This window comes from Antedon mediterranea, chromosome 8, assembly GCF_964355755.1.
Source record: "Antedon mediterranea chromosome 8, ecAntMedi1.1, whole genome shotgun sequence".
Lineage (NCBI taxonomy): Eukaryota > Metazoa > Echinodermata > Crinoidea > Comatulida > Antedonidae > Antedon > Antedon mediterranea.
Genome location: NC_092677.1, coordinates 25,181,116 through 25,206,707, shown reverse-complemented (window position 1 = coordinate 25,206,707; position 25,592 = coordinate 25,181,116). Strand labels below are relative to the sequence as shown.

At 34.4% G+C, this 25,592-nt stretch overlaps 3 protein-coding genes across 3 annotated transcripts; 2 read left to right on the top strand and 1 right to left on the bottom strand.

Moving 5' to 3' along the window:
• Positions 1-845: 845 nt before the first annotated feature.
• LOC140056403 (TBC1 domain family member 20-like) lies at positions 846-6,450 on the bottom strand. The gene is made up of 10 exons (XM_072101769.1): positions 6,365-6,450; positions 5,890-5,934; positions 5,595-5,774; positions 5,420-5,497; positions 4,857-4,951; positions 3,961-4,052; positions 3,104-3,205; positions 2,456-2,597; positions 2,059-2,243; positions 846-1,743 (listed from the first exon to the last, which is right to left on the bottom strand). The coding sequence occupies exons 2-10, from the start codon at positions 5,927-5,929 to the stop codon at positions 1,524-1,526; spliced, it is 1,134 nt and encodes a 377-aa protein (XP_071957870.1). The 5' UTR covers positions 5,930-5,934; positions 6,365-6,450; the 3' UTR covers positions 846-1,523.
• Positions 6,451-6,537: 87 nt separating this feature from the next.
• Positions 6,538-13,431, top strand: LOC140056793 (ras-related protein Rab-22A-like). The gene is made up of 6 exons (XM_072102277.1): positions 6,538-6,699; positions 8,038-8,117; positions 8,439-8,520; positions 8,900-8,971; positions 10,009-10,225; positions 10,797-13,431. The coding sequence occupies exons 1-6, from the start codon at positions 6,664-6,666 to the stop codon at positions 10,922-10,924; spliced, it is 615 nt and encodes a 204-aa protein (XP_071958378.1). The 5' UTR covers positions 6,538-6,663; the 3' UTR covers positions 10,925-13,431.
• Positions 13,432-14,982: 1,551 nt separating this feature from the next.
• LOC140056894 (uncharacterized) lies at positions 14,983-24,775 on the top strand. The gene is made up of 6 exons (XM_072102412.1): positions 14,983-15,266; positions 17,352-17,523; positions 19,513-19,736; positions 22,747-23,219; positions 23,583-23,750; positions 24,275-24,775. The coding sequence occupies exons 1-6, from the start codon at positions 15,127-15,129 to the stop codon at positions 24,676-24,678; spliced, it is 1,581 nt and encodes a 526-aa protein (XP_071958513.1). The 5' UTR covers positions 14,983-15,126; the 3' UTR covers positions 24,679-24,775.
• The last annotated feature ends 817 nt before the right edge of the window (positions 24,776-25,592 follow it).

The following is a 25,592-nucleotide window of genomic DNA, read 5'->3' as shown; positions in this document are numbered from 1 at the left end:
GTATGCCTATTGTGCTATAGTAACCACTTTTGACATAAATGGTTACTATAGCATAATAAACATGCGCAGAGTCGAATAATGTGTTCTGCGCATGTATATTGTGCTATAGTAACCAGTTTTATCCAAAAATAAAAAGGTCGAAAATTTGCCATATTTGGAAAAAATCCCTGTACTATAGTACAGGAAAATTTTCGAGAAAATGGCCCATTTTCGACCCTTTTATTTTTTGATATAAATAGTTACTATAGCATAATAAACATGCGCATAGTCGAATAATGGGTTCTGCGCATGCCTATTGTGCTATAGTAACCACTTTTGACAAAGAGTAAATAGGTCGAAATTAGTCATTTTTGGGGAAAAAACGGAAAATTCTACCAGAATCATGGTGGAGAATGGTTTATGATTTCTGGAAATGTAGTAAAATGGATTTCCATTTCCAAACTGTGAAGTGTCGATTTTTTAATTGTCTATTTAATCAAGCTTTTAGGGCCTATAGTATCATAGTATTATTATTATATAGGACGCGAGTGTTCATTTAGAAATTTAAATTGAACCACGCTATTATGCAAATGAGTGACATATAATGTTTAAGTCCACATGCGAAAGATCCCTCTTTTTCCATGCTACTGTTTTTAAATAAAATGTCAACACTCCTATATAACTATATTTCCTTACATATTATATTTAACATTTACATAATTATTCTATATAATTATACTGTATATATAAACAGGCATATTTATAATATAAACCACAGAGAAATTAATAAATATACATTATTACAAAAATGATATACAAATTATAAACAAATACATAAAATAAATTATCATAATTCATTACACATATAATTTCCTGAGCAATGAAATGAGTTTAAATTAATAGAGAAATTAAAAAATATTTTACTATTCTATTTCTCAATCAAATTAATATTAAACACCAAGGAATCATGTCAAAATTATTATTATTTATTATTATTATTGCAGTAAATAAATGTAGATACTGCAGTAACTGTAGTAATATAATTGTGACGTGATCCTAATGCTTGGTTGCTACTAGCGACGCAACCTACGCAACATAAGAAAATGCCCTTCCCATAATTGTGTCTGCGTGAAATGAAACCTGCCATGTTCGCAGCATTGTTGCGCCCGCGGTTACCACTTGTGATTGCGCAATACAGTACTTTGCGTCAATATGTCGCGTTGAGTCCTAGTGGAAACCACGCTTAAACAGACATAAAACAACAGCACCAGAACCATGGAGCTAGTGAACCCTGAACCCTTGCCGATGTTCTAGTTATGGATTACGGTTCCACCGTCTTGACCGCTCGGCCACTAACTCACTCAATATTGCTCATGCATTCCAGTAATTACTGATCTTTATCTGACCATTTAATTTTCATGATTTTTTTATTTACAATTTTAAATTTTGCACATTTAATCAAATATTATATCTAAAATTCTTGGTGCTTAATTTTAAAATGCAGGGCGTTTTTTTTACACTTCAATACAGAATAACTATTTGTGTCATACCCAAAATTCTGCTGCTGTATTAAGGACTGCGAGAGCCGCTACACCAACTGCTGTTGACAGCGCCCATACTGCGACCTTCACCACTTGGCTTGATTGAGATCGTAGCGACGGGTAGCTGTTACGTCTACTCCGTTCTCGCATTAACTGTAGAATGGCATCTGGACGTTGATGCTGGACAGCGGACTCAAAATCACCATGCTTTGATATTGCAGTACTGTAAACAGAATATGTTTGTATATTTGCTTTCTTTGGAGCATTGTGTACGTACAGTAGAACTTAAGTTCTGTCTACAATATCAAACTTTATGTGACGTGCCCATTATATGAACATAATGATGTCACATCCCTACAATATTTGAGCCTATCCCTTCCATATTTGTCAAAAAAACAATGCTCCACGACATGATCATAGCCGCGTGAAAACGAAACATTGACGTTTCGATTTGATTTGCTGTCCCCGGATCAGTGGGAAAGAATCTTTACTAATGCATTTAAATTACATATCCATTTGACAAAAACAAAATAAATACCTTTGTTTATAATGCAGCTTGGCTTCCTTAGCCATTGCAGAGGGTGGATATTGCACAAATAAGTCTCCGGCCTTGATGATTAAGTGTTCAAATGGAAGATCTTGAGGAATTTTTGACAAGTAGCTATGTACGTATACCATCTCACAATCTTGTTGTAACACGCCCTTTTCTCGGTACAGAACAATCTATATAGGAAATGTGTTTATTAATAAAATAAAAACTTATGTAACAAGAATGTTTGTGGAAATAGATTTTTATGTAAGGAAAATTACAGTATAAGAGAAAAATTTTACTCATTTTTTGGTGAAAATTTTTACATTATTTCAAAAGATAGTTAATCTAACGCCTACATGAAAATGTATGGATCCACTCTAGAAATAACACGTTTATCACTTACCGCAGCTGCTAAATAAACCGGCATTAGTGGATGGCATGCTAGGAAAAAGTCGTACAACCTTACAATACTTTTGTAATCATTTAACACGTGTCCATACCATGTTATTAACCAGGCCAATGCAAATACAGTTCCGACCTCTGACCTGTAAATTATAGTACAGTACAACAATTAGTCAAGTATACTCAGAATCACTTTTGACTGGTGAGTCGAGTGGCCGCTTTTGAGACAGGAGCACACCCAGTCATACAATCGGCATTAAAGCTCTGTCTACACTATCAAACTAGTTTGACAAGAAAAGTGTGATGTGCCCAAATATGGTAGTGATATGACATCATCATGTCCATATTTGGGCACATCGCATTGTTTTGTCACATAAACTTTGATAGTGTAGACAGAGCTTTAAAGCTGAAAGTCCTGTGTACACATTTTGCCACACTGTTCTGTGCTTAAGTCAGCTCAGTTTAGACTGGAAGACACAGGTCACTCCAAACAATTACTTACATGAGTGTAGTACAGTAGTAGGTAGGGGAAATGGAGGTGTTGTCAGATGGCCACAGTAAAATATGGTTAAAATTACGAACAGTAGTAGTATAACAAATGTATTATGTTAATGGACAATTAAACAAAAAAACACAAAACTCCACTTACTTTTGCATAAAGTCATGCAACACTGGATTTGCTTTTCGTATAATTGGGAATAAATAATTAAGCATATGTTTAGTTCTGTCCATGGTAGAGTCCATAAAATCTCTGAAAATATTAATAGCATCATGAGTATGTGTTAAGCTCTGTCTACACTATAAATTTGATGTGCCCATATATGGACATGATGATATCACTAACATGTTTGGGCATATCACTAACATGTTTGGGCATATCACTACCATATTTGGGCACATCACACTTTTTTTTGTCAAACTAGTTTGACAGTGTAGACAGAGCTTTAGATTAATATTATTCTCTTTTAATACCTTATTCATTTGTTTTATTGCAATTGATAGATAGAAAGAAAATAAACGTTTACGTTGATTGATTGATTGATTGATTGATTGATTGATAGATTAAGTCAATGTAATATCAATTTCACTGTAAAAGTTTTCTTATTGATAGCAGAAAATGAACTCAATTGTCAGCTAAATTCCATATATACATACAGTATTATTATATCCAATCTGCAGATAGTACTGTTTTCATCTTATCAGATCTCGTCAGTGCAGCTCAGGTTTCAAAATGATATGTACCGCAGAACTAACATTATTATATACTGTAGGCTGAGCCGGTTACGTGGGACATGGTACACTGATTATGAACAGACACTCAACATGAGCATGCTATTTAAAATGCTAGAATTATTTCACTTTAGCACTTGCAATAAAAATCTTGTTCTTTCCTCACTCAGAAAGAAAGTTCATATTGAATTCTTCCATTCATTGCATGGGTATTAGAAATCATATCAACACTTTAGCATAATGCTTCATATCATTCATTTATAGACTAAAACGTACCTAAAGTGGTGAATTGATAAAACATCCATAATTGACAGTGCCATGTCTTTACCGACAGCCAGGAGGAATGTTACACATATATCATGATATCCCTGTAAAATAGAAAATCAATTTTAATTCATATGCACCACTTATTCATTCGGCCATACAGTGTTGAAACACCCGTTCTTGTTAGATGAACGAAGCTAAGCAATGTTGGGCCGGCCCGGTTGGATTCTGAATGGGAGACCATCTGGAATCAGGGTGGGTGCTGTATATACCGGAGAGTGATGGTGTACTGATAATATTGAAATAAGGTACGATAGACATGGAGTGGCAAAGAGTAGGGGATTGTCTCCCGGTGTGCTGATCTGGGTCCGTGGAGGGCCTAATCCGAATTTCTTTAATTTCCAGTTAAGCTAAAGGACAAATATAATGGACCCCATTGGAAATGGGCTGGTTTTTCCGGCCTAATGGGTGTTCCTGATGCTCGTTATTTTGTCTTTTGTCTGTTTGTTATTTTAATGTTGAGCATCAAATAAATTCAATCAATCAATCATAATTACCTTTGCCTTTTATTCTTTACATTATACAGTATGTTAAAGTTTAACTAGCCAATTATTTCAACTGTTTTATTTTCTAATTTATTTACTGTATTAAAAACATTCAAATTTAGATTCAAAGGAAGAAGGCAGGGATTATACATTTTAGGCAAAGACTATTTTAGTAGATCAGGTTCAGCATCTATAGCATACAGTTTTATCACTATACTAATTATGATATAGTTAGGCATACAGAATAAAACATGACTATTATTACACTGGCCCACTTGAGACACATCCGGCCCACAACAGGAATAAAATGGCACAAAATAGTGGAGGGCGCTATGTCTAACAACCAATGCTGATGAATATTACCTGGTAATAATGCAACTGCTTATGTCGAATCAACACTTGCACAATTATATTAGTTAACTGTTCTTGGAGCACCTCACGCTGATCATCCTTCATGCCTATAGACAAACGTAAAAATTGTAATCATTCTAAAAATTAATTATTGCCAATGTAGATCCATTCACAAAATAACAATATTTCCTGTGTCCTGTGTTTATAAGCAAAATTGACATTTAAAGAACAATGATTTCTGTGTGAAAGAGCCTTTAGTATCTTTGATCTGCAATACTATTAGATCTAATCACGATAGAACTGTGAACGATACGGAACTCAGTGAGTGGCTCGCTTGCTCCATAGTTCTGGTGGTAGAACGAGTCTTCTCAGAATAGGAATATAAACTGTAGGTTCAGTGTACACATCTAACTCATGTGAACCTAGTACATCTTTCGAGACAAGTAAGGGGTTACCCCGGTTTACTAGTACACACACAGCCACTGTCACTCATAACTAGGCCCATGGTGGGCCAGTCTTTGTCACCCAATATAAATAAATAATAAAATAAAAACATTATTTTAATTATATCTAACCTTTTGGAAATCTCTTGAAAGACCTGTTGACATCTAGAACAACTTGACTGTAGTCACGATGCTTGGTAATATCTCCAGCTAAAATTAAGAATATAGCAATAGTCTTCAAATAAAATGAAACAATAAAAAAAAAAAACAGTTTCATAGTTGACTGTGAAATTGAAAAATTGATTACCTGACTTCTTTTGATGATCATGTACGTTAATGTTGAGTAGTTTTGGCCAAACTTTACGTCGCACTTCATCGTTTAATAAGCCTCCTTTGCTGATGGCGTGTTTACGAAGTGCTGCAATATTGACTGGGTCAGAGTTCAAAGCATGGTGAATAGCAGAAAGCTTTATTTTCTTTTCGGATTCTGATAACACAAATATGCAGTCATAGATAAAAACACAAAAAAAAAAAAAAAAAAAAAAATTAAGAAATAAATTATAAAAAGAGATTGTCATCTTTTTCTTTTATATACAATTTACCTTTCTGTGGCGTTGAATGTTGTTTAGAGGCTGCCTTCATAATTTCTAAATTATAAAAGAAAAAATATTATAATAATTAATATTCATTAATTTAAAGAAAACTTAGGCTAGGCCTAGGCTAGTTAGCTTAGTTGTAATTATGCTTCTTTTTTTGTAAGCTCTACAAGAATCATTCAATTTTCATAGACATGCAGTACAGGAGTCAGTCGGTTTTCCTTCCATCCATCATCATCAGTCCACTAAAACAACAGTATAATTTCGCGTACATGCTAGCTTAGCAGAGACTAGCATGGAAGCCGATCACCTCCGGCCGACATTCACTCTGGCCGCCGTGCGTGTCAGTTTTGAGCAATGAATGTTCTCCGGCCTCCTAGCTAGTCGGCAAAAAAATAGATAAAAACCTAGTCTTCTATTAGGCCATAAATCTTAGAAATAATGCAACGCTTTCATTTAAACATGAACAAGCTGTACATACCTTTATTACACACTAAATCAATACGTATTGATTAAAAACTGTTGGTTTTGGGTCACACTATATCGTAGGCCTAGGCCCTACACATCTGCACATAAAACACCGTGTAAAAAAAAAAAACAGTGGACAGCGCCCTCTAACGAAATCACACTTTATAATTTGGATAAAGTTGATCGATCGCAAATCGGAAACACTGAAAAACCATCGTGTCATGAAAAATAAATTTTAGTTAAATATTGCAAATATGTAACGTGATCAAGTCTTTTGTGTATTTCTGTCTAGTTTTATAGTTTGTATATAATATGGCTTTACGAGAAATTAAATTATGTCTTTTAGGGGTAAGTAAATCGTACTTTTTCTTAGGCCTAAAGTGTACTCTAAAAATGAAGAAATGTAGGGTCGATCGAGAGAGAACTATGGACTAGACCCCTGTAGTAGCTGACATACTGAAGGTGTAGCCATTCAGCAGGAGAGGCCTAAATTAAATCGCTCTGTTCCTTATTTAATGCGGCCTCTTGGTGTAGATTTACTTTTGAATACTGTACGCCTAGTTAGCTAGCTAGGCTATTATTAGTATTTTTATTTATTATTATAAGTATGTCCTATTTAAATATTAATATTTATTAACTTTTTTTATGTTTTCCTTTTTATTTGACAACTAAAACTAAAGTAGGCATAGTCTTAGAACTGTAGAAGAGTATAGTTTATAGATATTCCTTAAACAGTATTGTACTAGGCATAGTTAGTACTATTAGGGCTTAGGCCCTGATGTACTGTACTATAGATAGGCTTGGTTGGTTGGACCCTTGCCAAAGCAGACAGACCGCAGTTTCTGTCCTAAAATTAGGTCAGTTTATATTGAATTAAACATCATAAAGAAGAGTAAATAAAGCTAAATGGGTACAATGCTATAAAACATAATTACATACATATACATACAGTACACTTCATTTTGTGATGACAGCTTGATAACATTAACAACTTATTCTGGTTTTATTTTGTTCAAAACTGAGTTTTGTACAAAACCTAGATTCCTCTTTAAAAATCACATCATATTTTAAAAAGAGAAGAGAGATGACTAGTAACGTTACGTATTGGTACAGTACGACACTTTCATTAAGCTTGTGGTCCGCCGCGTCACAGAATCATGGGACAGGATATTGCTCGTATACATGTCACTCGTACAAATTTTAAAAATAAGTTTCTCAAGTCATTAATTGGTTACTAATAGTTTTATAACCTTGACAAGAACAATTAATTTTAGTAATTTAATTCATATTACAATTAATAGTTAATTAATAATAACACTTTTAATCACATTCCTAAGTATTATAACAAGGAAAAAATCAGTTTCAAAATGTTGGTAATTCTCTATGGACATTATTAGATGACATTTTCAAAACAGCAAAATAGTTTTACTTTCTCTTATCTGATCATTTTTCTTTTTTAAAATTAAAAAACCAGCCAAAAAAAATTAAGAAGCTAAATATAAAAACAATGGACAGGAAGTTATAAGCAAAATATTGACCTTTAGGTGCAGTATGATTTGACCTTTAACCTAGAATTGTGATCTAAAATTAGGATAGGCACCTATAAATGGATAGGAAATAATTTTTTAAAATTTATAATTTAGGTTGGTTATAAATGTATAAATTAATATATGGTTTTTTTTGCAGGATTCAGGGGTTGGTAAATCTAGTATAGTACAAAGATTTGTAGCAGATCAATATACAGAGAGCATACCCCCTACAATAGGGTTAGTATACCTACCTATCTACTGTGTATTACTAAGGTCCTGTTATTTTAGGTAGTGTTGATATACCCACTCACACATAATGTGGTATATTTTAAGATCTGTCTACACTATCAAACTTTATGTTATATCACTACCATATTTGGGCACATCACATTTTGTTGTCAAACAAGTTTGATAGTGTGGACAGAGCTTTACACAATGAAACCATATCCAAGTCAATTTCCTCTAAAAATATTAATGACCTGATTTCGAAGTATTTTTTCATTACATTGTTTTCTTTCACATTGTAAATTAATTTTAAATAAATAATTTTTTTTTCAGAGCATCATTTATGTCAAAAACTTTAATGGTAGAAGATAAATCCTACAAGTTTCAAATATGGGACACAGCGGGACAAGAAAAGGTGATATGATAATTGAAAAATTTTAATTTGGACTGTACAACAATAAAATATTTAAAATCATCATTTTAATAACTAAAGTTGAGGATAAGAAATTATAAGATTATTATTATGTGGATACACTATTACTAGGTGGGTAGATCAGATAAAAAGTTTATAGCAGTCTTGACAGATCTAGCACCCTCTAGTGGCAGCCCAGCTATCGAGTACGTAATGGTCGCTGTGTCGTTATGGTCCTCATAAATAAACATCTCTTTTTTATACAATAGTCTGATTGATATTGTTGTTGTGCTTTTACTGGCGTGTAAGCTGGGGGACTGTATTCATAATCAATTAATATACAGTATATTACCAATGACGTTCCTTTTCTTTCTTTTTATAGTATCGTGGTTTAGCACCTATGTACTACAGAGGCGCATCAGCTGCAATAGTCGCTTATGACATAACAAGTCAGGTACGATTCAAGTGCCGTTTTTAAACCAGCCTATCTAAAACTCTGTCTACACTATCAAACTAGTTTGACAAAAAAGTGTGTGTGCCTAATACTACCTACACTAACTAAATATGGTAGTGTAGTGATTTACTTAAATATGGTAGTGCTTTACTTAAATATGGTAGTGATATGCCATCATCATGTCCATATATGAGCAAATCACATTTGTTTGTCACATAAAGCTCTGTCTACACTATTAAACTTTGACAATTTTCGCCTCTTTTTTTAAAAAAAACTTTGTTAATTGTTACTCTGTAATACGTTAAAGACAAAAATAGGTAATTCTCAAAAAATGTCATCTGGTTTCAATGGATATTAAATAAATAAAGGTTAACATTTAGTTAAACCAGTTGACAAGTACTTACTTGCTACGTTTCAGCTACTTTCAGTAGCCTTGGTCACGCAAATGACGTTGACATGATGTTCTGTCATTCGTCATAGTTCGGTGAATTGCGCCACCTCTCGTCTGATGTTCAGCTTTCTGCTCGGGTGTCCCTTTTTATTAAGTCATCGTAGATGTGGCTCATTTCATGGAGCGCTCACCATTCACAATCTAAAATTCTACACAAATCAGCTATCACAGATCACGCCACCATAGAAAATCACATACCGGATTTTGAAAATACACAAATATTAGACAAAGAACAACACTACTTATCAAGAAAAATAAAAGAAGCCATTTGGTTAAGAAAAACGAATATGAACATCAACAGAGACCAGGGAGGACATGAACTGAGCCACATCTACGATGACTTAATAAAAAGGGACACCCGAGCATCCAAAGGGGGCCACCAGCAGAAAGCTGAACATCAGACGAGAGGTGGCGCAATTCACCGAACTATGACGAATGACAGAACATCATGTCAACGTCATTTGCGTGACGAAGGCTACTGAAAGTAGCTGAAACGTAGCAAGTAAGTACTTGTCAACTGGTTTAACTAAAAGTTAACCTTTATTTATTTAAAAATAGGTAACTTTGATAAATTTGATTTTTGTAGATTTCATATGAAAAAGTGAAAGATTGGATTCAGGAATTGCATCAACACGGACCAGATAACATTGTAATAGCCATAGCTGGTAACAAATGTGATATGGATGATTTAAGAGAAGTAGAAACAAAAGTTGCAGAGACTTACTCAAACGACATTGGAGCTATCTTCACAGAAACTAGTGCAAAAACTGCTGAAAATATTAGGGAATTATTTAAAGAAATAAGTGAGTATGAGAGTAGCATAAAGAATGCTATTTATCTGTCTACACTATCAAACTTCATGCGACAAAAAAAATGTGATGTGCCAATATATGGACATGTCGTATCACTACCATATTTAAGCATATCAGTACCATATTTAGGCATATCACTACCATATTTAAGCATATCACTACCATATTTAAGCATATCACTACAATATTTGACATAAGACATGGAATCAACAGTAAAGAACTCGACATATGGCATAATGGTACTGCTCTTTTGTCTCTTAAGCTTGGTTCCCACTAGCGACGCAGCGAAGCGAAACCTAGGCAATACCCTTCCAATAATTGTGTTTGCCCCCCCGCCTGCGTGAAATCAATTCAAACCTGCAATGTTTGCAGCACTGTTGCCGGTTCCCACTTGTGATTACGCAATACAGCACTCTGAGTCAATATGTCATTGTGTTGCGGTACGTTGCGTCGCTAGTGGGAACCACGCTTTATTACAGCTAGCTATGCACATTTTGACAATATCACTACATGAAATTTTATATTGACAGTTATTTAACATGTTTATTTTCTATCAATTTAGGTAAACGTTTACCTCCAGAGGTCCTCCTTCCTCAGTATTCGGACTCAATAAGCCTTCGACGACAACCTGTAATCAAGAAAAAAAGATGTTGCGCTCAGGGAGTACAATCATCACCAAGCACCCCGTAACACATGTTAAATAGATATAGCATAGAGGTCAAATCAAATCAAATCATAAAGGTCAATTATCAAAGTTTACATGAGAAATTCATTAAGTAAAATTGAGACAATTTTACTGTTTTCTTCTTTCAAGTAAATAAAGAGGTTTAAATTTTCATTTAAAGATATTAAGTGAAGAGCTTTAAAAAATTTATAATTATTAATAATTATGTCAAATGAAAAATGTTATTGACCCACTCGGAAACACAGTGGAGTACGCACAATGAAAATGATTGGACCAATCATTGGTCAACTTGATTGCGTTGTTGTGTTGCGTCATAGCAGGAATAAAGCTTGAAGCTTTAATCAATTTACAATGATATAAATTGGGATAATCTACAATAGGATAAATAATATATAATAATGTATATGTGTTTAAACTTATTCTGTAAACCTTAAAAAAAAAAACATGTACATGTAAAAATAGTTATTTACTAAATATTAGAGTAGAATATTGATACTGTCGAGCTATGAAATGCCAATAAGTATTAAACAGTGTGCTGTTACGATTCTCACAAGCACAAAATGCCACCATAGACTTGTCAACAATGTTTTGAAACTACTATATACAAGGATAAAAATAGATATATTTTAAAATTACATTATTTAAAAAAAACACCACATTCAGATAAGCAAATATCAGCCTATTTAATTGTACTATGCAACAAATTAAATAATTGAAAAAGTGCAGATAAGAATTTTTTAAATAAAAAGAAAATACTGTAGGCCTAGATACTAAATCCAAAGGCAAATTACTGGAAACAAATGCTGTGGAAAGCAGTGGGACTCTCAGTTGAGGTAGTACAGTTGACTCTCCCAATATAGTCTAATATGTCTGACGACTAAAAACCCATATTTACACAGAGGCATTTCCTGCTTAACTTTGTCAAGCGCCTTTGAACATTATTATTATTATTATTATTATTATTATTATTATTTATTGCCAAAAACCAGTTACAAACAAACAAAACACAGAAACTAAGGGAGTAGGCAGGAACCTAAAAGTGAACCTAATCACTATAACAAGAGTTCAGGTTCCGTACTCCCAAAGTAACAACAATGATATAAAATAAACTATATAAAAATATTTAAAAAACAAATAGACGAATCAACAGTGTCAATATAAAATAAACGGATAAAATACATAATAGTCGATTCAACAAAGTCAATATAAAACATGTGATTTAAGTGAATTTAAAAATATTTGAAAACTGTCTAAAATTAAAGAATTTTTAATTATTTCCGGTAATTCTTCCCACAACCTAGGGAATATATTAATAGCGGAATGATGAAGACAATTGGTTCGAGCATAGTGATGAATGAACTTAAGTGTATCAAGGTGACGGGTGATATCCAATTATTATGGATATATAGGTGATATCCAATTATTATGGATATATATATATATAAATCTGATTAATTGATTGATTGATTGATTGGATTGGGCTTCCGGAGAAAAAATCTTTTATTTCGTGAAGTGTATGTGTAATTTTATTAAACTATTTAGTAAATAGAATTTTTTACTTAAGAAAGTATGGTTTTGATAAAGTGTTGGTTTTCTCAGAAAGTCCAGTATTGGGAGAGTTGACTGTACACCATAAAAGGTTTTTATGGGGAAAAATTACTATTCCTTTATCAGGGCTAATGAAAGAATTATGATATATATATAAGTATATAAACTGTATGTAATAAAGATATTGAATTAATTATAAAAAGATTATGTATTTTATAAAAGTATCATACAGTTATTAAATTAATTATATACTAGATTATGTTAATGCAATGAACACAGTACAAAATATTATATAATATGCACTTTTAAATTTTAATTTTCTCAAGTTAGTTTAGTCAAAGCACCAGGCTTTTGCCCTAAGGTTTGCCAAAAAATCTGTGACCGAAATATTATATTTTTAAGTGTTTAGTTATATATACAGGTTCTACTGTTAAAGAGGATGTTTATATTTTAACCTACTTAACTGTATATATGCAGATTTCTGTCTAAATGTTTAGTACTTAATGGTTGGTAATTTACTAATTACTTAAATCATTATTGAATTTGTGAAAGTTGCCAAAATATAGTTTGGTACTTCAGAAAAATCTTCTGATAACCACACTCCAAGGAAACCAGTGGCCATATTCACCAATCACCCATTCCCTTAAATACTAAGTATTTCACTTAAAGATTGTCCCCCTAAAAAAAAAATTTTTTTTCACATTTTTTGTTGGATATGCCATTTTGATGCCACATAATAGTTTTCACTTTCACCAAAAACTGGATCTCCAAAAAAATTATTTACCTGAAAAAAAAGTAAATTAAAGTAAACAATATTTGAATTGTCTGTCAGACAATAGTTTTTGGTTAAAATTAACCGTTTCTTGTCTTTTTATAAGTTTATTTGTTTTACAAAAGTGAATACCTTTATTAAAACTGCAAAATAGCCTATTTTTTGTCTGATTTGATTAATCTTCAATTTTCATGTTTTTTTTGGGGGGGGGGGGGGGAACAATACATCTTTAAGTGAATACAAATTTAGAATTTAAGTGGTATCACTGGGAGTTGTTGTTGGTGGTATTTTTTGTTCTCAATGTAAAGAGTGTTTCCCTGAATGGTGAATACCGTCACAGAGAACAGAACCTTTATCATAATCTTTCCTCTTACTACTATTTGGCAATTTTGGAACAAAGAATGATGGGTGTTTTAAAGATATGCTGATTATGTCTTCCTAATTGATTTATAAAACATATATATGCTACATTTTACGATAAATATACTTTGATATCATATATCAAAATTCTATTATCAATCAGTACTTTTATTTTATTTGTTACCGGCATCTTTCTTGTTATTACTGTAATCTTGCCAAATTATTATTGATTTTGTCTTTCAATTTGTATCATTTATATATTACCATTAATTAGTAATCTTTATAATATAAATTTTAATTAGGTAAAATGTATTAATTAGGCTGTAAAGGAATTGCTGTCAATTTTTTTTTCTCAAATAAAAATATTATTTTTTCCTTTTATTTTCAACAACAGTTGCAATATGCACTAAGAAAAGAAAAATAAATACATATTACTTTTATCCGAGTTTTGTTTATTAATTTTTTAATTAAAAAAAAATTCCATAGAGAGATTTTAAAACAGCAAATGTTATTTTTCAGGATTTATTGTTATCTTATGCTATACAACATGCAGCAATATTTAATAAATAATCTTATAAACTTTGTTCCTATTGGACGCAAATGATGAAGCACACCTTAAATAATTTGACCAATCACAGCATGTGGATCATTCAAACTATCGCTTGTGATTGGTGGTCAACTCTCTTGAGTTGTGCCTACGTAATGTTGTTGCATTGCATCCAATTGGGAACCAAGCTTTAACCGAAACACTTGATCTAAATTTTCTACAAATATTTCTATATTTTTCTAATTGAAAAATCTAGTGGTTAAGAATAATAGTAATAATTATAGTGTAGTTAGCAACGTAAGTGTAAGCCAGCATTGGGGAAATTTTGTGTCCCAGTGTTTTGCCAGATAGAATTAATTGAGTGACATATCTAGGCCTATCACTCAGTATCTTAGTAATTAATAATCAATTAACACTATTTTTTCATCTAGAAACTTGCACACAACACACAGTATAGATATAATAAATATATTAGATAATACTAGCAATATGATATGTACAAAATTACTATAATAATATAATCTAGGAACAACAATTAAATAAATATCAATGAAATTTGGTTTGTTTTTTTCGTTTTACTAGGTACTTTTCTACTTGAATTGAGAATCTCAAAAGGTATAATTTATTTATAAGAGTAAAAAAAGTATAAACAAAAAAGGACGTCTAAAGTTTCCTTCGTTTTCTACCGTACTGTACGTCGTACGCACCCGGCCTACGTAGAGTAGTACATATGCCACGTGTAGTATGCACGATATTTCAATCTACGCGCGTGACGCGAGATGGCGCTATTCCAATGTCCTTGGTTACCGGCGGCGCGGTACATGAGACGACGAGAGTGTGATGATGATGGTGTTGTTAAAAATCACGTCACACTGCAAAATTCTTTAAAAACACCGACGTTGTCGATCTTCACTCTTCCATCAACTAATAAAATATACAATTACAATTAGTAAGAAGTGTAAAACAATCACACTTCTACCATGAGTAACTTAGGACGAGAACAGCTCCAAACGATGGGGTTGAACGTAACCGCACGGGACCCGACGATGGATGCGCGGACGGTGCACTCTGTCAACGTAAACAACAAGAAAGTTCGCGTTGAATATGGCCAACAAACCAGGTAAGATTCCAACACATTATCTTTATTTTTCCGAATAAATACAACAAAATATACAGGCATTATCATTATCAATTAGGCCTCGGTTTATTATAGGCTATATTGCATTTCATAATTCCGAAGCCTGATTTCAGTTTAGCCTAGGACACAAATTAATGGAAAACATTTTTGGCTTTCCGATCCTCCTAACTGTTTCTAAACGTTAGAATGTCGGCCCTATTGCTGCTGCTGTGACGTGAGTTTGCATTCCCGTTCTTCTCATGAATTGAATTGTTGATTGCATAATTAAATGCCGATTTGTGGTAAAAATTTAATAATGATTAATTTTCATTAATTGAAGGCTAATTTCATCAACAGAACAAGAAGTAAAACCAAAATATCAATATGAGCAAATTTTTTAAATATTATTAATAATATTAGGGCCTATGCCTATATAAATATTATTTTTATAAAATAAATGAACTAAACCGACATGCATTATTATTCTCTTTTTATTTCCAAAAATACTGACCAATTTATATCTCGTGGCCAAACTGCATGTAAAAAAACATGTCAAAAATATTGCATAAAATCTTATAAAGCGCAATTTAAAGACGAGCGGTAACGGTAAGCGGAAAACCGCGTAGCTTGTCGCACGTAGATTCTGTATCTATCCTGAACGGAAACCGCCCCTCCGCTCCGCATTGTGTGTAAATGGTCATAAGGAATAACATGGATTCTATATTTTTATTACCCGTTACCGCTCGTTTGTGTAAATGTGCATTAACAAGTAAAAAAAGAAAGAAACAGGCAAAAAACTAAATTAAAAAAATGCCAAGAGCACTCGAAAGTCTGTTATACATATATACTGACTACTGCGAACTGACTGACAGTGTGAATCTCCATAATTTGAAATTCACACAGCTTGATGAGACATCATCATAATGACGATATCAACTCTGTTTGTTATTACATAAGAACGCATTCAGAAATCAATAAAATAATTAAGTCCAAGAAATTGAATTTAGCGACATTAGTATTAATCCTGTATATGTTTTTATTGAAAATGAATCGGATAAGTCCTAATTTACAAAATATAATTTGACGAAAGTACCTTTTCTCGATTCTTCGTCATAGAAGATGAACGAGAATTAATTAGAAGGCCAGAAGGTTAAACAAATTATGCCGTGAAATGAGTGTATAAAACGGTAGTACGTTGACAAGATAATTATGTTAATATTTGATGCGAATGATGGTTTTTAAAGCTCAGGTACAGGCATAAACTTTAAATATAATTTTTTTTTTTTTTTTTTTTTTTTATTCAGTATAAATATGCAAAAGAAAAACAAAACCGACACAGCGCTGACATGAGGCAAAACAAAATTAAATTCTCAAAAGGCAAAAACAAAAGGCAAACATAAAATGTAAATATAATATTTGGCTAATTGTACATAAATCAAATATGTGTAACATAAAGCATGATGAAACAATATGAATTTCCCTACAAATGGTCAAACAAAAACAGCTATAAAAATCAGACAGATATTTCAGTAGCTGGGTAGTTTAACTAATGTAATGCATGTCTGGTGATTCCCTAGAAATTGAAGAAAAAAAAAGATGGTGGGTATACGATGGATAATTGCTGATGTAACACGAATATAAACAACTGAATTTGAATATAAATACCAGAAACGTAAAATTCAAGTTATATTACCTATATTTAGTCATTTTTTACCACACCGTTTTGTTTCCATAGTTTTCTAAAAATGCTTCTCTATTTACAAGAGTTGCGTACAAAAGAATACAGATTTTACTGTTTAATTTAAACTATCTTCCCACTGATAAAAAATGTTTATTTTCAACAAGATCGTGTAACACAAATGACCCCAAAAATGATGAAACATAGGGGAAATTATAGATCGATAATTATTGGAATGTATGATCAATAGTAATATTTTGCCCGCACTTGGCCGTTAAAAGCAGTAAGTCTCCATGAGACATAGGCCTAAGCAGAGCTACCTACACATGGCCTACTGATTACTAGGACTAGTAGACCTACTTCTAACACAAGTAATGTAAAATGTCCTAATTAATTATTTTGGCCTCTAGGTTTATCAAAAACGCTCAATATGTGAGCGAACATGCGTTTCGCCAGGAGGAGAAACAGTTAATTCGACAGATAGAACGTCTGCAGAGAGACAAAGAAAGTATTCATCACATAGCAGGCCATGGTAGTAGTCATCGCCACCACCCCGAGCAGCAAGAAGAATCGAACAGAATGGTAAGAAGATCCTATCATAATTTGTACATTACAGGGATTTACTGTAATTGAATGAAGACAATACTGGTTTATTACGGTATAAGTTACATTGACTCTCACTACCACACAGTACATTCTGAGAAACGATTAACATCATTGCACAAGGCATGGGGCGGGGGGGGGGGGGAGCAAACGTCACGACGCGTACGTACAAACAAACGCCGTGACGTTTGATCCCAAACCCTTCCCATCATGCGTCGCGCAGCCTATTTCCGATCAACCTTAACCTTAACCGATCGCATTTCTTTTGCACCAGATGAGGTAGTACAATTATCAAAAGGCCTTTTTCCTACAGTAACTTTTGTGTGCGTAATTGAAAAGTACTGTAGGTAGGAAGGCCCTACGCAATCTATATATAAATTTACGTAAGGGCAAAATTCGGTAAATCGCGCCTTACTTCTAGAATTTTCACTCGATGGTATGTAAAGTTGGTTCGTACTTTCGGTACTGATTTTAACCGCCTGATGTAACCCTGTTTACTAATTAAATTGAGTTAGATAATTAGTTATTGACGATTAAAACGAATTTAGGTTCAACGATTTGCCCCAAATAGGGGTGTTTTCCGATCGTGGTATACACTGTCTAATGGATGTCCATCTTGAAAAATACCCGCCAAAAAAATGCGAGGAGGCTTCGCATTTTCCTATCTCCTCCTACGATAATTGTTTTTAATAGCTGAAAATCGGTTGAACAGCTAGAGTACAGCATCATAATGTTGAAGACAGGCCGATTTTCTTTTAAAAATACTATTTTGATAGATTTAATATACGTTTTTACAAATGTATTGATTTGTGATGAATGGAACATTCCAAATTATTTGGTTTAACCATGGAGGTATAGATTTAGATTTATGGGCCCCCTTGGAGAATAAACATAAATAGTATTGCAATGCTGTACAATACTGTTAAGGTATTAACCACTTTTGATCGCAATTTGAATCGCAAATTTCTTACTGTGAGTGTTGGTACTGTTAGATGTAATATAAAAATATACAAATAAACTTTATTACTGTGAGTGTGGGTAGGCCCTACTGTTAGATTATAAACATATAATATACAAATAAACATTCCAAATTATTTGGTTTAACCATTATAGAGGTATAGATTTAGATTTATGGGCCCCCTTGGAGAATAAACATAAATAGTATTGCAATGCTGTACAATACTGTTAAGGTATAACCACTTTTGATCGCAATTTGAATCGCAAATTTCTTACTGTGAGTGTTGGTACTGTTAGATGTAATATAAAAATATATACAAATAAACTTTATTACTGTGAGTGTGGATAGGCCCTACTGTTAGATTATAAACATATAATATACAAATAAATAAACGTTATTACTGACAGTTGCTTCTCAACGTTTGTATTAATTAATAATTTAAAAATATATAAACGTCGTAGTGGTGTATCGTTACATGTACTTTACTATTTCAATCGACTATGACAGTGAGAGTTTTAACAAAGTACCGTATTAAATCGTAAATGTTTTACTGTATTTAGTGGTATATTATTTATAGGCCTATAAAACATTAAAAACAATATTTCGTTACTGAGTGGATAAGAATATATTTTAAAATGTTTCCTCTTTGTACCTATCTTCTTCCCCCATCCCTCAACCCTTATGTTACATACAAAACACAAATTGGGTTTGTTTAAATTAGTCCAAATAAAAAAATTTGACTCATTTTGTTTCTCTCTCGGAAGTAATTCCCAGGGTGCTAATTTTGGTTGACTACATAAATCATTGTGTATATTTATTCGTTTCTGTAAACGACAATGTATTATAGTCCTGCAGTACGTACATTTGAAATCTCCATTTTTTTCTCGCTGGAAATACTGTGTATTCGAGAACCATCTGTTGGCACGACCTAGATGGTACGCGAGCGAAGCGAGCGTGCCATCTAGTTTAAGGTAATTAACTGTACTCATTTACATATATATTTACAACAGCAAACGTACGCTGTACGCGACGATAAACACCAACCAATGTATGTCACTGTAACTGGACGAGCGAAGAAAGATCCTTCTAAAATCAGTGTACACAACGTACATACGACGCATGAACCCCATCATGATTCTAGCCATCACTCTCCTGTACATCAACCAGTAGGCTACGGGCATACTGTCAAAGAATGGGCGAAAGAGATGGGCATTGAACAAAAGGGTAAAAAGAGGTAAGGACCAACAGACCATTATAAACCAATTATATATTGTTTCGCATCTTTTTCATATTAAGTCCTCGTCTTTTTAATTGAGTTCATTCCATCTCCTGCTCTCTTCGCACCGTCTTCTTGATTAAGTTGATTCCATCTCCCCTCTCTCCACATCGTCTTGTTGAATAAGTTGATTCCATCTCTACTCTCTCCACATCGTCTTGTTGAATAAGTTGATTCCATCTCCACTCTCTCTACATCGTCTTCTTGATTAAGTTGATTCCATCTCCACTCTCTCCACATCGTCTTGTTGATTGAGTTAATTCCATCTCCACTCTCTCCACATCGTCTTGTTGATTGAGTTAATTCCATCTCCGCTCTCTCCACATCGTCTTGTTGATTAACTTTCTTCCATCTCCACTCTATCCACCTCGTCTTCTTGATTAAGTGGATTCCATCTCCACTCTCTCCACATCTTTTTCTTGATTAAAAGTTGATTCCATATCCACTCTCTCCACATCGTCTTGTTGATTAGGTTGATTCCATCTCCACTCTCTCCACATCGTCTTCTTGATTAAGTTGATTCCATCTCCACTCTCTCCACATCGTCTGTTTGATTAAGTTGATTCCATCTCCACTCTCTCCACATCGTCTTCTTGATTAAGTTGATTTCATCTCCACATCGTCTTCTTGATTAAGTTGATTCCATCTCCACTCTCTCCACATCCCCTTGTTGATTATGTTGATTCCCTCTCCACTCTCTCCACATCGTCTTACTGATTAAGTCGATTCCATTTCCACTCTCTCCACATCATCTTCTTGATTAAGTTGATTCCATCTCCCCTCTCTCCACATCGTCTTGTTGAATAAGTTGATTCCATATCCACTCTCTCCACATCATCTTCTTGATTAAGTTGATTCCATCTCCACTCTCTCCACATCGTCTTCTTGATTAAGTTGATTCCATCTCCACTCTCTCTACATCGTCTTCTTTATTAAGTTGATTCCATCTCCCCTCTCTCCACATCGTCTTGTTTAATAAGTTGATTCCATCTCCACTCTCTCCACATCGTCTTGTTGAATAAGTTGATTCCATCTCCACTCTCTCTACATCGTCTTCTTGATTAAGTTGATTCCATCTCCACTCTCTCCACATCGTCTTGTTGATTGAGTTAATTCCATCTCCACTCTCTCCACATCGTCTTGTTGATTGAGTTAATTCCATCTCCGCTCTCTCCACATCGTCTTGTTGATTAACTTTCTTCCATCTCCACTCTATCCACATCGTCTTCTTGATTAAGTGGATTCCATCTCCACTCTCTCCACATCTTTTTCTTGATTAAAAGTTGATTCCATATCCACTCTCTCCACATCGTCTTGTTGATTAGGTTGATTCCATCTCGACTCTCTCCACATCGTCTTCTTGATTAAGTTGATTCCATCTCCACTCTCTCCACATCGTCTGTTTGATTAAGTTGATTCCATCTCCACGCTCTCCACATCGTCTTCTTGATTAAGTTGATTTCATCTCCACATCGTCTTCTTGATTAAGTTGATTCCATCTCCACTCTCTCCACATCCCCTTGTTGATTAAGTTGATTCCATCTCCACTCTCTCCACATCGTCTTCCTGATTAAGTCGATTCCATCTCCACTCTCTCCACATCATCTTCTTGATTAAGTTGATTCCATCTCCACTCTCTCCACATCGTCTTGTTGATTAGGTTGATTCCATCTCCACTCTCTCCACATCGTCTTTTTGATTAAGTTGATTCCATCTCCACTCTCATCACATCGTCTTCTTGATTAGGTTGATTCCATCTCCACTCTCTCCACATCGTCTTGTTGATTAACTTGATTCCATCCCCACTCTCTCCACATCGTCTTGTTGATAAAGTTGATTCCATCTCCACTTTTTCCACATCGTCTTGTTGATTAAGTTGATTCCATCTCCACTCTCATCACATCATCTTCTTGATTAAGTTGATTCCATCTCCACTCTCTCCACATCGTCTTCTTTATTAAGTTGATTCCATCCCCACTCTCTCCACATCGTCTTGTTGATTAAGTTGATTCCATATCCACTCTCTCCACATCGTCTTGTTGATTGAGTTGATTCCATCTCCACTCTCTCCACATCGTCTTCTTGATTAAGTTGATTCCATCTCCACTCTCTCTACATCGTCTTCTTGATTAAGTTGATTCCATCTCCACTCTCTCCACATCGTCTTGTTGAATAAGTTGATTCCATCTCCACTCTCTCTACATCGTCTTCTTGATTAAGTTGATTCCATCTCCACTCTCTCTACATCGTCTTCTTGATTAAGTTGATTCCATCTCCACTCTCTCCACATCGTCTTGTTGAATAAGTTGATTCCATCGCCACTCTCTCTACATCGTCTTCTTGATTAAGTTGATTCCATCTCCACTCTATCCACATCGTCTTGTTGAATAAGTTGATTCCATCTCCACTCTCTCTACATCGTCTTCTTGATTAAGTTGATTCCATATCCACTCTCTCCACATCATCTTCTTGATTAAGTTGATTCCATCCCCACTCTCTCCACATCGTTTTCTTGATTAAGTTGACTCCATCTCCACTCTCTCTACATCGTCTTCTTGATTAAGTTGATTCCATATCCACTCTCTCCACATCATCTTCTTGATTAAGTTGATTCCATCCCCACTCTCTCCACATCGTCTTGTTGATTAAGTTGATTCCATCTCCACTCTCTCTACATCGTCTTGTTGATTAAGTTGATTCCCTCTCCACTCTCTCCACATCGTCTTCCTGACTAAGTTGATTCCATATCCACTCTCTCCACATCATCTTCTTGATTAAGTTGTTTCCATCCCCACTCTCTCCACATCGTCTTCTTGATTAAGTTGATTCCATATCCACTCTCTCCACATTGTCTTGTTTATTGAGTTAATTCCCAACTCCAAATTCCTTTCTCTCTAAACAAATTATTTATTATCATTTTCAGTTTTTGGTTATTATTATATCATTATTTTGTTTTGCTATCCTACAGTAGCTTCCATTCCAGGAACGTAGGGACGGACCGTCGGCCATCGCATTCGTACATGGGGGCACACAGAGACTCTTCCACCCATCTATCCAGTCACCACAGTAAACATAACAGCTACCTCCGCCAAGACTCTTCAAGCCACCAAGTCATACCTCAACGACGACAACCTGATCATCAACACCAGGATAGGAAATCGTCTATCTCAAATATATCGAAACACAATCGTCGGCCGTCTGACCAATCAGTGACGGAATCAACAAACACGAATGAGCAACGTCGACGCTCGTCTGTGAGAGGTTTTCAAATGGGTACGAAGACGGCTGCCAAAGCAGACGACAAATTAGAGACTGCTGGCGACACTGTGGAAACACATGGACATCCAAAAATGAAGAGTGAGCCGTTGCTGGCAGCAGATAAACATGGAATAAAAATAAAGGATAAAGGAAAAAATCGACGGAATGTCCAAGACCAAAGAAGTATGTCCTTTGTTTAGTGTTTAGGGACTTATGTCAGGGAGTAAGAAGGAAGCTGTAGCTTGGTGGTTAACGTGCTTGCCTTCCAATGTCCACGGTTCAATCCTGACCTAGTTCCAGGTCTGTAACTCACGACCGGACTCATGACTGACGTAACTGTACCGAAATCCAGTAATATGGCCTACATTTGAGAATGCATAACAGAGCTAAAAATCGTGGGTTTTTTTTTCACCCACAACAATTTATCTTCCGATGGTTGTTACTATTGAGCTAAACTCGTTTAAAATGGTCTGTGCACAGTAATTATAACAATAAACGTGTGTTAATACACCCCGATTTGTATTCACAATGTCAGTTTCTTTATAGAATCACCGACAAAGTCAACAGCAGAGCAGAATGATCGCTTAAGTAAAAGTTTGCACCACGTAAAAACAAAACAAGGTTCCAGAGACGATGACACCACAGAACCACACCATCCACCGGTTGAGGGTGGCAGACACAGGCGTGGAAGCATCATGCCATCCAAAACTGATGGTATTACTATTAGCATTTTGATTAAATTGTACAGAGCCATATATAGAGAGTTTCGACATTGCGTTCACAGATTTTAGAAAGTCATGTGGTGTGCACACCGGCCATCTGTGTGTCCAACTATGCTTATATAGCATATGGAGTCGAGTCATTTGCTTTAAAAATGTTTAACATTCACAAGGCTTTAAATATCGAATTTAATATCAAAACAATCAATTTGTTTAAAGGTTTTTGTTAAGATAATAACGAAATCATAAAGTTACTACGAACATGATTTTAAACAACAAAATGTAAAAACAATGCATTACTATTAGAGAATCGCTGAACAAACTAAACGTGCACGCTCTGAAATTGTACCTCCTGTACCGCCCTCTATACTTAGACACAGACAAAACTTTTATTTTATGTTCAATACAGTGCAAACGTTACGCGAGAATATTAGCCCTTGAATTTTACTCGTGTAATAAAGCATTTTGTAATACTTAAATAAAAAACTGATAATTAATATTATTACTGCATATTTATAGGTAGAAATAAATCAAAGTTACACCAACCAGGCACGATGCCCAACTCTGGTCACCATTTACAGCTCTCTCACGACACACTCGAAGAAATTCACTCAATGATAGAAAGAGGCCAAGGGCTTCCTTCTTCTCTGGGAACGCTAAGCCGAAAACAACAACAGCGTCTTCTAGCCCTACAGATGCAGTCGCAACCAACTCACCACGCAGAACCGACGGACTTCAACGCGTTTGAGATTCTACAGAGTAGATACCTCAGGTTGTCTGATTCAAATGTTAAAACGCTGATTGAAATCTGTAATGATGAAGGCATAGAAGTTGGTATACACCCGCATATGGATATAGAAGATGTTGGAAGGATTGTATTTGCTGACGAAGAAGACAAGCCTCAAGAAGAAAACGATAAATAATAATAATAAAATTAATAATATTAAATTGTTTACATTTTCACAATATTTATGTTATCAATATTAAACGTTATCACTAATAAACGTTATGAATTAACATTAAGACATAGTAGTCAGTAAATACCGATATTGAGTTTTTTTAATTCACGACGACTTTGTTACACGACGTCACAAACAAATACCATTACACTTAGTACATACGTACCTGCTTACACTTAATCTATCACCAAAATAAACGTAATTCATCGCCTTTTAAAGCTTGGTTCCCACTTGGACGTAACGCAAGGACGTAAACGCAATTGAAGCGTGTTGACCAATGACAAGCTACAGTTCGAATAATTCATCGCTTGTGATTGGTCAACTAACTTACGTTTCGTTACGTCCTTGTGCTGCGTCTCTAGTCTGAACCAAGCTTAAGCCTTTGACGTAATAACGTTTGAACAATCACTTTATACATCATACAAGTACATTACGTAAAATAAGTCCTCGCGAGTCAGAAAGTCAACATTTTGAGTTGACCTTATTAATAAAATGAGAATCATCAACGCGTCTCCTTATTTCAGTCAGTTTCAACGAGCTTCCTTCCCAAATACAAAGTAGGCTAGCCTGTTGATTGACAACGCCTTGTCAGATTCGTCAACCTGGACTCGATCCAGGTACATACGTCATACACCGATTATTACTGTACTATATTGCACCCACTTATGATCCTACTACGATACCTTTTGGTTCAGAGCATATTTGTTTTTTACTCAGTCGTACACATTTATTGAATAAGGATATTAATTAATAGTACGATAGTTGTCTTTGTTAACAGCTCTAGTTTCTCCTCCGTGCTCCTTTTTTATGTATCACCTGACTGAATATAAATAAAATAAAATACTGCAGTAACTAGTCACTACCAGTGTATTTATATA

What these genes read in the sequence shown, in the direction of transcription:
- LOC140056403 (XM_072101769.1), bottom strand. Translation starts at nt 5,929, where the DNA reads ATGAAGGCAGCCTCTAAACAACATTCAACGCCACAGAAAG. An exon ending in AGCAGTTGCATTATTACCAG is followed by an intron (nt 4,053 to 4,856) that starts GTAATATTCATC and finishes TCTATTTTACAG; the next exon opens with GGATATCATGATATATGTGT. An exon ending in AAGCTGCATTATAAACAAAG is followed by an intron (nt 1,744 to 2,058) that starts GTATTTATTTTG and finishes TTCTGTTTACAG; the next exon opens with TACTGCAATATCAAAGCATG.
- LOC140056894 (XM_072102412.1), top strand. Translation starts at nt 15,127, where the DNA reads ATGAGTAACTTAGGACGAGAACAGCTCCAAACGATGGGGTTGAACGTA. An exon ending in GAATATGGCCAACAAACCAG is followed by an intron (nt 15,267 to 17,351) that starts GTAAGATTCCAA and finishes TTTGGCCTCTAG; the next exon opens with GTTTATCAAAAACGCTCAAT. An exon ending in CATGCCATCCAAAACTGATG is followed by an intron (nt 23,751 to 24,274) that starts GTATTACTATTA and finishes GCATATTTATAG; the next exon opens with GTAGAAATAAATCAAAGTTA.
- LOC140056793 (XM_072102277.1), top strand. Translation starts at nt 6,664, where the DNA reads ATGGCTTTACGAGAAATTAAATTATGTCTTTTAGGG. An exon ending in AGCATACCCCCTACAATAGG is followed by an intron (nt 8,118 to 8,438) that starts GTTAGTATACCT and finishes TTTTTTTTTCAG; the next exon opens with AGCATCATTTATGTCAAAAA. An exon ending in ACACAGCGGGACAAGAAAAG is followed by an intron (nt 8,521 to 8,899) that starts GTGATATGATAA and finishes TTCTTTTTATAG; the next exon opens with TATCGTGGTTTAGCACCTAT.